Source organism: Ammodytes marinus (assembly GCF_949987685.1).
Source record: "Ammodytes marinus genome assembly, chromosome: 23".
Taxonomy (NCBI): Eukaryota; Metazoa; Chordata; class Actinopteri; order Uranoscopiformes; family Ammodytidae; genus Ammodytes; species Ammodytes marinus.
The window spans coordinates 3,258,693-3,272,965 of NC_137227.1; the positions used below are offsets into that span (position 1 = coordinate 3,258,693).

At 38.2% G+C, this 14,273-nt stretch overlaps 1 protein-coding gene across 8 annotated transcripts in view; it reads left to right on the forward strand.

Moving 5' to 3' along the window:
- Positions 1–3,845, forward strand: part of LOC307269254 (receptor-type tyrosine-protein phosphatase delta) — a 270,649-nt gene extending 266,804 nt beyond the window's left edge. For all 8 annotated transcript variants that reach the window (XM_080052141.1, XM_080052145.1, XM_080052143.1 and 5 more), the window contains one exon: positions 609–3,845. In XM_080052141.1, coding sequence (XP_079908267.1) covers positions 609–677 — 69 coding nt within the window. In that variant the 3' untranslated portion in view covers positions 678–3,845. The remainder of the gene's footprint in view (positions 1–608) is intronic.
- Positions 3,846–14,273: the final 10,428 nt, after the last annotated feature.

The window sequence follows — 14,273 nt, forward strand, 5'->3', positions numbered from 1 at the left end:
CTAACATTACAACTACTATTTATTGTATTAAATTTTTTCGGAAATGTTTGAATAAATATGCAAATGTGACAATATCTAACTAATTCTGCATACATTTGAATTAAAAAAAAAATTAAAAGATATAGATGTTGGATACAGCCAGAGTTGAAATCTTTATTTAATTTTTACAGCATGTAAAAATTGAAGGATTTTACAGAACAGATTTTGGACACAGCCTTTTTTCATTTTATAAATCAGAAAATACTATGTACAAGTCTAAAAATGCTTTTTCAGCTATTTTTAAGAACAAAATACATCATAAATCAGACAATTAACCACATATGAACAAATCCCTCTGTAATACCCATTAGAATAGTGCTAAGAAGGATTTTTGAAAGTTTAGTTGTTAAAAGTGTTTTATAAGTTGAGATTTATGGTTCAGAAAACTCATTTTGAGATGATGGCTGTTAAAGATGGTTATAAGAGAAATACACAGACACAAACAGACAAGGTTCAGTCAAATGAACACCTAAATGTTTTTATTAATAATAGTATGAAGGAAGACATGTTATGGAAGCAAAATAGCCAAAAATCTCAACATTGTCCAATGCTTTTTTTTTTGTCTCCAGGATCAATACCAGTTCTGCTACAGAGCTGGCTTGGAGTACCTGGGAAGCTTCGATCACTATGCAACGTAAAAGACCCAGTATTGGAAGAAAAAAAAGCAGAGGGCCTTTTGGTTGGAAAAGAAAAACCCAGCGAGCCTCTCTTCTGAGCCATAAATTCCTGCTTGAGAAAGTACTCCTTAACTCCTTGCTAACAACTCATTAAGTGTTGGATGTTGCGACTTGTCAAAAAAATGAAAAAAGATGATTCCCGGAGGACCAAGTATTTTCCCAAACCCCCCCAAATCAAAACCTCGCCTTGACGCCAAGGGGAGGGAATCCTGACTGTTGAAGCATTGTATGGAATTATCTTTTCGTTTTTTGCTTCAAGGATTCATTTTTGGGGACTGGTAAAAAAAACTGAACGAAAGCAACACAACGAAAAAAGTTAAAAATGAACAATAATGACATCGTCCGAAATGCATCAGTGAATTATGAACCATTTACGAGAGGCATCAGAGGCACACAGAATGGAGTGAGGGGGAGGGCGGGACAAAAATCTGATGCACATTGTAAAGAAAAAATCTGTTTCACAATCAAGTCCACACTGACAACCCATCGAAAAAGAAGAATGCTTGGTCCACAACAGCAGGACTGACTTAAAGTAATAATGAATAAATACCCTCCTTTTTCCTGTCACAATGTTCATCGTCTAAATTCTGGGGGAGGGGATGAGAGTTCAAATGATCTATGAAATAAAAATACAAATTATTGATTTAGTTTTTTAGTACTTTATTATACAGCTGATGTGCTTTTTTTGAACTGTGTGGATTTCCTTTTTTTACACAAATGTATCGCTTAGAAGAAAGTGATCCAAACCATATTTACGTAAATGTTAATTTTTTTTAAAAGCTGTAGAACTGTTCAGACGTATGTGCTATTGGCAGAGATTTTTTATTTTTTTTTCCCTGATTTTGTTGCACCTAGTGCATCAAATGGAATTCACACTACCAAAATGTAAGTTTGTCAAGAATTGTTTAGTTTTTTTGTCCATGCTCACATACACGGTAACTTAATTACTCCCATAAGATAAACTGGGGCTTTGTGGAATCAACAGGGATGAGCAAAGTATGAAGTCGCTGCTACCAATTATCTATGTTCTTCCATGTGATAAGAGAGAACCGGATGAATTGGATAGAAAAAATGAATATATAATTATATGGTACAGATTTCAAAAAGTATATGTGAAAGATATATTAAAGTATTAAAATATAGCATTCTAAATATATTGATAAAGCAAAGCATTTATGGAGTAAAAAAAAACTTATTCGAAATATGGATTGTCTATGAAAGCTTGGGGGAAATGAAATAGGAAAAATGTTTCACTGGAATGCACATCAGTAGGACAAAATTGTATTCTGATTCAGTGCATCTTTTTCATGTGCAATAAATGTATGTTTTTTTAGATAGCAGTCTATGTGGATATGTCATTAACTCATGACATTGTTGTTCCCCCCCCCTGCTAGGCAGGTGTGGGTGTGGGAATGTCAGATGCCAGTCAAAGCATCACTGGTGCAAGCTCTCATCCAGTCTGTAATTAAGAGGCAGATGGGGGGTCACACAGCCACAGTCACCACTCCGATACGATAGGTCAAGGTACAAAGGCGTCACTCTCTTGTGGTTCATGAAAGCATATTCGATGGCAATGACATTTTTTTTTTCTTTAATTTTGCATTTAGAGTGCCTTATATTTATGCCTGTTTTTTATAATGTTTCATTTAACATATTAATTGTATCCTTTTCAGTAATCGACGCATATAGATGTAAATGTAATTGTATAGTTTATTGACCGTCAGTATTCATTTGTTCACATGATGAGATTATATATGCAAATAAGAACATTTCACAGCTCATATTTTTCATTGTTTTCAGTGGCCTTATTGTGGCTGAGTGAAATAGAATAAATAACAGTTTATGAATAAATATAAATATATATATGAAAATGAAAATGAACTCCACAGAAAACAGTCAAAGAACACACAAAACTTGCAAGGCAAACATTCAAAATGTAGACATTGAGACAAGGATGAGATTGCAGAATACTGGTCCCTCAGAAGTCAAATGTAACTTTTTCGATTTTTAAAATGGTCTAGCCAAACTACCAATGATATTTGTCAAAAGGGAAATGCCGAATACACAGGCTGACAAGGAAGTATTTATTTTGAATTAGTTTGAATTGACGACGCCATACTGTTTGTGTCACTACAGAGAGCAAATATAGAGAAACACAATCTGCATTAAAATTCACTTCTGTTATCCCGACATCCCATATACTGTGTCAAGTCATTTTTAAATGATATTTAAAAAGGTATAGACACTAGGGTTGGGTGTAGTTGGGTTATTGTTCCTATCCTTATGTTGAACAGCATCTTTAACTTCTCCATACCCTCTTTGGTGGCTTTGTGGATGTGCATTCCAGGTGCTTTCTTTCCCTTGTTAACTCAAACAGCTATGTGTTGTGTTTTATGTCCACTGTTTTAACTGATTCATTTTGTCATTTCAAGATATAAAAGGTAATATTGTTTAACCTCATGGCTAAAGTTACATTATGTTATTTTTTTTTGACGATTTTTCATATGGGTGAAACATTGCAGAATGGCCAAAGCTGGCCCCTGGTAGGAAGATTTGCACTTTCTCTATCTTTGTACTATGCACTGCCCTATTGATTCTAAACCCAATAATATATTACTTGAACCCATCTATAAAAAAAGAAATAATCTCCTTAAACGTTCACTTTGTGTGTATGTAAATAACACAAAAAAGGTATCAACTCTTGAAAAATACAAAAAAAATAAGTTTGTGGCAAAAAAAGAGCATCTGTTCTGATGCCATGGTTACTCCAGCAGATGACTTCAGAAAAATCTGTCCCCCAAACCATCTGTTCTTGTGGCTTTGCCATTCAAGCTTGGAGTGTCATTAACAAGAAATAAACGTTGTGTTCTCTGCTCTCTCTCACTCTCTCTCTATCTCTATCTATCTCTCGTCTGGATGCATAGACTGAAAATTAAATAATGAAATTGTTAAAAAAAAAAAAAAAAAAAAAAAAAAATGGCTTGTTAAAAAGATCATACAATTACCTCTGATTAGTTGTAAGCGTAAACTGTTTCTTTTTGTTCTGAATGAAAGGAGTGCTTTTTATTTTCTTACTTAGGTTCCATTGGTGGCCGAAAGAAGTCTGTATGGAAATCAGTTCTTTGCTGACACAAGTTCCATTTGTTATAAATGAATTCTATTAAAAAATGTCAGTGTTATGCATCGGCGTTCACTTGTTTCCCTCCACCTCACTTTGACTTGGAAAAGACTGATGGAGCTATTTTACCCCCTACTGGTCCCCTGTCTAACATATTACCCACAGTTCTCTCATGAAAGCGGGAAATTGAGACTCGACATATTTGAATAGATTTGCATTTCTCAGTTTTTTTTCGAGCACTGATGTCAGCTTGAATGAATCTCAAAGGGGAGCCCATGACAGATCAAGTGCAATGTATTGCAGAAGCCGCCTAGTTAAACACACATTCTGTTGGCCCTGCTGACAAAGTGGCATCGCGGTAGACACAACTCAGAATTACAACCACACTTTCACTCAGTGCCCCTGCAGCACTTCAACACTGGGTCTTTTTTTCCTTAAAAGTCCCATATTATGCTAAATGCACTTTTTAAATGTGTTCTAACATATCCATGGGCCCACGGTGTGCCTAGAGACTGCCAAAATATTTTAAAACCCCTCCCCCCCAATGTACTCCGTTCAGAATTCTTAACGATATGTCGTCACAGCGACAGGATAGCCACTTCCCCATATTTTCTTTATATGTCCATGCTTCATGATGCTTTCCCCCCACATTAGTAACCAGAAACTTATGATAACCCCCCCGCCCCCCCCATTTCTTATTGGTCCACGGCCTCGAGATCCTCTGGAAAATATTCCGAGCGACAGCCATGTTGTTTTCCCCGCTAAGCGACAAGATGCCCGTAGTACAGCAAACCATGCAGAGTGTTGCATAAACCAACACAGAAGTATTCTGCTCATAATCCACTAATTTATCTTAATCACAGCAGTCTTAATAATGCCGCGTTTATAACGAGACAAAGCTTAGGGAGCTACTTGTGTAGTAATTCCATCGGTGAAACTAAAAGGAATCTCCTCAATGGTTGTTTGCCTGTTATTTACCTAGTGTAGCATGTAGCTTCGGGAGTAGCACCCAACGTTTGCTTCTATTACACTAACTTAGCTTTCCCATTGCAGTTTAATAATGCCTCGTTTTTAACACCAAATCAAACTGTGAAGCTACTGTTTTCACTGGTTTTAAATCGTCTGAGTGTTATTTTTAGCCATTAGCGCACATGTAGCTTTGGATGTAGCATCCAACGTTTGCTTCTATTACACTAACTTAGCTTTCCCATTGCAGTTTAATAATGCCTCGTTTTTAACACTACAAAGTTATTCCTGTAGAAATCAAACGGTGAAGCTACTGTTTTCACTGGTTTTAATCATGTCAGGTCATGTCAAACTGTTATGTCAAAGTATGGCTTCGCGAGAGCATGGCAGAGACGGTGGGAGGGCCCGACAGAGAGGTGGGAGGGGCCAGCCAGATCGCAGGCTGCAGACACCAATATAGGTCATCCTGAGACCAGAAGAACATCAGGGCATAGAGGCTTGCTACAATAAATGATCTGAACGGGTTTTTCAGCAAACATTTAAAAAAATAAGTATTAGGGACTACTTAGACCATATAAAGTTGACTGCAAAGTGCATAATATGGGAGCTTTAAGTTTTTTGTGCTTCATTTTTTAAGTTAATGACCAAACAATGACACCAGCAACCTGAGTGTCTGTCTGTGACTCGCATATCTCTCTCACTGTTAGTCAGATCGGCCTGAGCTTCCGGATATTGCGTGTGCATGGCACGAAGGTGTGCATCCTTGATTGATTATGAAGTTTTGGACCAAATATTTAGAAGTTATCATATTCATATCATGCTGGCGGCGAATACATGCGCACACTGAAGGCCACAGTAACGACGGGCATGAAGCGGCATGAAGTAGTCTCCGGCTAAACCCCGCCTCCCTCTGATTTGATTGGCTGCTGCGACCAAAGCTTGGTGACGAGCGGGACACACACAGCAGACCTGCTTCCTACGGGCACTGCACTAGTATTTATAATAGACTAAAGGAGTGTTAACATTATGTCAAGACTTTGATATAATGCTAAATATGCTTATTCATCTATAATAGACTGTGTGTGTGTGTGTGTGTGCGTGTGTTTGTGTGTGTGTACACTTGCGCACCAGCGTAACAGTGGACTTTGGCGTTGTAACACATCCACCAACAGGAGACTACCAATCCAACAGTGGACATTTTTCCGGTCCCCTCTTTGCCATGCTTATAATAATGTTAAAAAAAATTCTAAACCCTTCTAGTGAATTTTCTCAACTTTTGCCAAGAGGTGTGTGAGTGTTTAGTCCATACTCTGCAATGCCTTTGCTAGACTGTGCATATTTAGGTGCTCGCATGCATGTTTAAGCACAAGCTCTACTAATTAGCTAAACTATATCAATGATTAGAAATGGAATAATACATGAATAATGAAACACCAGTAGAGTCGTACATATACTATAGAAAAGCATACAGTATACACTGTACAATGTATACTGTATGTATCTCTAAAAATATTGACAAATATGTATATCAGTGCATACACAATAAATGCCAGTACCAACATTTATTTTAATTTTCTTTTGCAATCAATACTCCACAGGCTAGATGAAGAACCTTTAGCTTGTGCTGTAAGCATTTAGATGTATCCCAAAGCGTATTTGCACACATCAGGTTTACATGCGTAACTATATGGATTGTGTATTCGGCTCTGAAAGCTGACACAAACAAAGGTGATCTATACAGCAGCATTGTGCCTGAACACATCCTCTGTTAATACTGATAGAAGCTGCTGCCAAATGTGCTCTTTATATTATTTGATGCAATGTTTAGGGAACTCTTTGTGACTCTTTCAAAGAAACATTCCCTGTGTTCCAAATCACATACTCTTTCTTTTTACTTCACTACATACTAAAGTACAGAAGAGTTTTAGGGCCACAGGAGAGAGAGAAAAAAAGAATAAAGATGAATACTCCAAAATGCTATTGGAGTTAGTGGGGCATTTATGTATTTTCAGCATACTTCAATTGATGTGCATATATTGGGACATCCTAAATCTTATTCTGGCATACTAAATAGTAGGGAAGTATGGATATTGGAACGCAGGGATTGTCACTGATACAGCCAGAACATTTAACAACATCTTCAAAAGGGTTTAACTTTGTAGCATAACTTTAAATTATATTAAGTAACTGCATGCACTTTCTCAGTCTAAAAAATGCTGCTCCTTCACTGGTCTCTCCGGTAGTAACATATTAAAAATCAAGGCAATAGAATATGGACAGGGCATATCACATTTGAATATTAATTCTTCATTGTCTATGATGATATATTCTTTATTTTTCAGATGTCACTGCAGACTGGTTTACTAGCTAATGCATTTAAGTAAAAGGAAAATGTGGCGGCATTACACTGTGAAGCAATCATGCTATAGTTTTGACAACAACTCAAAACTACAGAAGTACAATAAAGTGGAAATAGCCTGTAGCAAGAAAAGTGCAAGAACAAAGAATGCTTTTTCAAAGGCAGCATTGAAGTGCTTGACAGGCGGAGAAAACACCTTGGAAGTCAATAGGCGTTTGTATCCAATTGGAAAATATCATCCCACCTGATTACAAATGGCGGATGCTGTCAGCTGTGACACAGAGCATGAGGAAAATGACCAAGAAGAGTGTTGATGTGTAACAAGCTTCACAAAATGTAACTCCACAACAGCAGATCATAGCAGTGTTCAAATGTCATACATATCAAGGTGTACCGGTCTTGGAGAAAAACAAAAATTGGTGTAGAGATTATGTGTCAAAAACAATGGCATACTTCAAGAACTACAGAGTCGATGTGCAACAAGGATTTCTGTAAGGGCGGTGTACTGTTTGTGACTGTTTTCCACAACTCAAACTGAACACGCAACTTAACTCAAGTACTGGATCTGCTTTAAGATGTTGCGGTTGTGTGACCATAATGGCCTCAGCCACATGAAGTGTTTCTCTTACTACTATTAAGAAAGCTAGATCATTGTACATTTTTATATGAATGACACTTACAATGTACAGTGAGGCATATTGGAATGTCATCAAGCCTGGTGTACCAACTTTAAAATGCCATGCGGCAATAACTTCAATAATGATTTCCCAGGCCAAATTTATAAATGCTATCTTATAAAATTGATTAATAAAAATTCATAATCGAATTAAAAAATAGGTTTATTATTTCCATAAGTAATATTTATGATAAGGTCATCAACTCGTGTTAATATATTTTTTTGAGGACAACATACACTACAAGCTCCAATTTCAAATGCTCATTTGATATGTGATTGTATACATCCATAGTGTTGTGATTGTCATTAATGCATTACAATCAGAAAAACTGTACATTTTAAACCTATGGTCAAAATCGCTAATGGTTGCATTCCAACACTTAAACCACTTAGATTTAAGACACCAAAATGGATGCTGGAATAGATAGACTACTCTGAATGCCTGAGTATCATATTACCCCGCATTTAGAAACTGCGTATGACACGAAGGAAGGAAAATGTTCCCAGATTACTGCGTGGAAAAGAGCATTATAACTTCATCTTGTTTCTGACAATTTGATGAAAATTGCCTAAATTAATTTTTCTTAATTTCCTGAGCAACCGTTCAAATGCAGATGTCGGCTCCATACCCAGACAAGGATGCAAAAAAAAAAAAAAGGAAACTCCTGCTGTCATCAGCTTTTTTATTTGCCACCGGAGATTGCACTTCAGATATGTCAAGCAGATGTTCTCAGCAGTTTTCCGCAGAATTATGAAAAAAAAACACCAGCCACTCACGTCACTGCACGCAAGTGATTTCTCATTCATCCCTTATCCCCCTTCCATTTAAAAAAAAAACGACAGCTTGCCTCGATCCCCTCCTGCTTAATTTCTTATATCCTAAGTTTGCGAAACACGCCTATAAATGAGTGCTAGTCTGTGTTCACCGGGGAGTGAGTGGGAATTCAACAACGAGACATTTCCTTTTAAATCTCTTAATTTTGAAACACTAAACCCTTTCCATACCCCTGTCTACTCTGGCCAAAAAATAATGACAACTAACTATGCATTCAGAGAATTCAATTATGTTGGTCGGTTACTTTGATCAAGCTGCCTGACACTCACAGCGTCAGCCCATCAGCCGCCCACTGTGTTGCTGATGTGTCGATAAACAATCACCTGTTACCACCTCCACACAACTCTCTATCAGGGTTGTGACTCATTTTCATTTCACTAATAAGACACTCTTGGCACGGATGTTCTGCATGCATTCATCTTCCTATTAAGGCTGCCGTGAGTGCTTTAATTATGTAGAGTGCTGCAGGTGCATCAACAAATGATTGAGAAAAGAAAAAAATATATTTGTAATGTCTTTAAAAACGATACAATGGACTAGTGCAATCTTTAAATATATATATTCTTCCCCAGTGTGAAAAATAACTAATCACACCTGTAGTTTGGACTGACATTCAAACACATAACTAAGTAAGCTTAAGCCAGTTAAGATGCATGTGCAAAATAGATTCAAATGTAAAAGAACACTTTACAAATAAGGGTATACGAATGATTGGTTAACTCCGCATTAACTAACCATGTATATCATTAACTATAATAATTGTGTGGCCTTTTTGGCATTTGCACTGTGAGACCTTAAGCAGTGGTTTTCAGCGGAGCTCCCACCCGGACAAAGCTAATATTAAGCTTTAGGAGAGCAAAGCAGCTGAGTAAACAGACATTGCACTTCCTAGATGCTTGGCTCAATTGGATTGGAGGCACAATGCAGAACGAGTGGAGCGACTCTGTGCCCGCGGCCGCCAATGAAATTGACAACTACGGGTCTGCGAGCATGCACCAACCCGGGGGGCCTTTTTCTTTTGGTGGAGGCTGTAGTGCAGCGGAGAGACAGGCACCGTGCCTTGCAGCGGACCACTGATGATGATCCATATGGGGATCCTCAATGGAGCGGACTCCCCGGTCCAACGACGGCAATAAGAGCTGACACTGCTGCCGACGCTACATTGACTTTGTCTGCACATCACATTAGCGCTATACTACTTCAGAAGCAAAAGGAGCTTTTTGACCTTTAAAACACCACCGCAAACAGCACACAAGACAAAAGGCTGTTATTAAAAAAGGTTATCAGTGCTATTACACATTTTAGTTTGTTTTTGAAGTGCCCATTATTACACGCTATAGCGTTGTAAAAATGGATTAAAGGTGCAGTCAGCTATTCTTGACAACTTGTGTAAGTCAAAATCTGTGAATATATCCTTACCATCCGCTTTCCTGTCCGTACTGTGTGTGTGAGGTGAAAAAAAAGTACAAACAGGCAGGGGATTGATATTCACTGATTTGGACAAAAAGTGATTCGGACAACAAGTGTTCCAAAAAAATCGTTGACTCCGCCTTTAAGAGAGCGGATTCCTACACACTGCTTGACCAAGTTAAAGCAGAGGGAGAGAAGAAAATGGGGGATATAATGAAAACGGAGAGGGATAGCTTAGAGGAAAGGTTGTCTGGTGACCGGAGAGAGAGCTACAGAGGAATCCAGCGTGAGCCAACAGTTGCCGCAGTGTAACAAAAAAAAACCCTCTGAAGGTTAATTTCTCCAGCTCAGCATCTTGCCAGCCATCTGCTTCCCCTTCGCTCTCCTCATTCCTACTTGGCTTCATCTGGGACTGGACATGCATCAGGACACTTTTAGGAGCTAATCTTCTGAATGTGGCTGTGAGACGGTGGGGGAAAAAAATTGTTTGGCCGAATACCAAATGAATGATTTCTTATAGAACTTCTTAAACGGACACAATACATGCAATACATACCTACTGTATGTCTACATGAGAGTGCGGCAAAAATATTTACTCAAGTATAACTATTCCTTTACATTATCGTGTGCCTCCATCCATCATTTTCCAGAATCAACATAACTCAAATATGACGGATTACAACTTCAATGGTGAGAGCCGGGAGTCATTTCCTTACATGAGCTAAAAATCAAACCACTAGCACCCCACTGTGATCTTTGTAGACCTGACACACAAAAGAAATAAACTCAATAGTAGGCTAGTTGAGGCCAATTAGAAGTTCACAGGACACATCAATTATCCTGTCAAAAAAACAACAGGAAATATAAATTATGAGCCCCCGTCCCCCCCCGCCAGGTTTTTGTTGCAACCTAAAGCAATAATACACCTTCAGTTCGGTGCTCAGCGGCAATCTTTTCACACTCTGCCACTTCCGCCAAATGGGATAAGTACTAAGGGTATATATGTTGTGTGACCTCTGAGGACTCTGTGTCAATTATTCTGCGTATGGCTCTTGGAGGACTTCATTCCCTAATCAAAATAAATGGCCAGGGCAGCAAAAAGTGAATGGAGTTAAGCCCCCCCTTCCCAATATTCCTACGAGACCAGGTGGGGGAGGGGAAGGGGTTTGGTGCCACAAACAAATCCATTACCACAAGGTAAATGGGACGCATCAGCACTCTTGGCCCATTTGAATGGTTCTATCCAGGATTCTTTCCATTTTAGACGCAGGAGCTGATAGCAAGATTTCTCTCTCTCTCTCTCTCTCCACTGTGCACACCGCCCTGCAGTCAATCTTACATAATACATTCTGATGATAAAACTCTTGCCCGTATGGCAGCTCCGCTAACTGAAAGTGGCTGTGACTAACTCACTGTAATGGGAAAATATTCAGCTTCCTGCATATAATGGAGTAAAACATGGAGGATGTGTAAGTTCAAACGTGAATCCAATGCTGTGGTCTAATGTGGTCTTAAGCAAAATCACGGAGGGGCGTGTGGAAGTGGTAGTGGGGATGTAATTAAAATGAGCCGTCATGAAATTAAATGTGTGTTTTTTTTTGTCCAGCACTTATTTTTGCTTCACCAGCTGCTAGCCATTTCACTGTCAGGGGTGTATGTAATTTCCAGCTGATAATGGAGACAGTTATGCTCTAAGGAACCATTTTTTTTTTCGCCAAGCAATAGTGCTTTTAGGGGGTCTTCCTCGTACACAGCAAGGCTATCATATGGGCAATATTCCTTCTGATTCACAATAGCTTTGCTTTTGAAATTAAATTAAGGCAGCCTAATATACTAATGTGAATTTGTCACGTTGCTCTGCAGAGGTTAAGATAGGCATGCGGTGATATTCTCAAACAGATAAGGTAAGCAAAATGCCCTTACTGTGAACCTAATGGTTGCAAAAAACAAATGTAAAGACTAAAACATAAATGTACTAATATTGATCATACTTCACCCACTCAATGCCACTTCTGAGCACTCAACATTTTTAAAGTACTACTTCAGGAGGACTACTGAGTCAACCCTACAACTGCTATCACAATCTTATAATAGTGTGTTTGACCCACAACAGGGAGGGAGAATGTTGAAGCATATCAACTGTTGAAGTCCAAGGCTAAGAGCTGCGGCGGCCTCCAGCGCAGTCGGTGGCAGATTCCATTTTCTCGGCTAGGCGGGGATTCTCACCTAAAGCTACTGAGGCGCAGAAATTGGTGTCATTTAAAAGAAAACATTTAGTGGCATCTCCGTCTGAGAGCCCACAGGGGTGGGTGTGGATGTGGGGGGGAGTGATCAATGTCTTGTGAAATCAAAAGTGGGAACTCATTAAGTGCATGCTAATGATTTTGCGGTTAGTACAAGTACAGCCAGGGGAGAATGTGTGTCCATTTACCTGAAATGACACCCGGTAACTTGAAAAAGCAATGTTTTTTTGTTTTTTTTTGCTACGAAGGAAGAATGGCCTGACAAGTGCTTCCAATCAAACAATCGATTCAAGCACTGGTCAATTTGAGATGTTTGTCTATTTAGCTTCCATTACATCTCTTCTTTCATAATAGTATACATAAAATGTCCAGAATGTACATGTAGGTGTTTATTTGAGTAAACCTTGTCTGTTTGCGTCTGCATATTTTTCCTATACAACCATCTTTAATGGACATTATCTCAACATTAGCTGTTTTTAAAAACTCTGAACCAAAAATGTCCAATTCTAAAGCATAATCCATTAACATTCTTAACACTATATTTTGAAGGTTATTAAGGAAAGATTTGCTCATCTGTTGTTAATATTTTTTTTTTAATACATGTATATAGTATTTTGTGATTAGTGAAATGGAAAAAAGGCTGTATCTAACAACAAAATATGTTCTGTTAAAACGTTGGACACAAATATGTTGTAAAAATGAACTAAATAGTTTAACTCTGGCTCCAGAGTCTCTGGCTTTATCCGACATCTAGATTTTAAAGAGATGCGAATGAAAACATTTTTAGATAGATATTGCCAAATGTAATTTTTTCTTTTGAAAATTGTCATACAAAAAAAATAAATTGTTTTAATGTTAAACTGTCAACACTTCTGTATGATATCTAGAAGTTACAAATGTTACCCTATTCACCTGCAGCAGTGTCTCGCCATAAAGACTGCTATACCTTGAAATGAGCTTTTCTTTCTTTTCATGTTAAGGCATTAAAAACGTGGGGTTGGACAGAATCCCCACGGAGCAAGGCAAAGTAAGAAAAGAGGGAAAAATGGTTGACTGCTAACAGCTCGGGGCCGTACAAGAGCATTTAACTAGCAGAGATTAACTACTGTATTCCCACTGGTTGGCCTAGATGTCCTAGTGTAATGCCTCAGGGAGGGGAGATAGCAGAGAGGGCGCGGTAGGGAGGGGGTAGAATTGAAAGGGAAAGGGTGGGTGGTGGTTGTGGAATGGCCTTGTATAGTGTACAAGAGTGACAGGTGATACAAAACACAAACAGCCTCCCAGCCTCCATTGTTTCAGTGTTCGAGTAGGGATTGTTCTGCAGTGATTATGTTTGGCACGTCGAGTATATAACACGCAATTACAAGCAAATGATGGACTGAATCAAATTCCTTGTGAGTTTAAACTGTGTTCCCCTGTTCTGTATGTTTTGCGATTATTATTAAAGGCCTACTTCACCGGTTGGAATTTTGATTTGATTTGATTTGATTAAATTTATTTCAGACACATCAAAAAAAGCATGAAAATACAATAAAAAAATATGTTCAAATGATTTCACAAAAGAAATAAAAATAAACAAAATAAACAAATAACATATTGAATTGATATGCCTGAAAAGGAGTAGGAAGAAGTATAAACTTATTTGATCCTACCCCTTTTCCACAGCTCAATAACTTATATTTATTATATTGGAATATGAAGGTGTATTGAACTCGGAGATCCTATGAAGTATAAATGTGCAAAAAAAAAAATGAAATCGGATCATCCTAGCCTGAGAAAAGGCAGAAAGAGTGTTTTATGGTCTCACTGTCTAACCCTATATTTCTCTTTCTGTGATGTCACAGAAAGAGAAATGTAGGGTTAGACAGAAAAACATGCCAAAAATGTTGCCTTAAGTTAAGACTATTCTACTGGCTCACCTTCACAAAGCAGCCGTGGTTGCATGTCAAT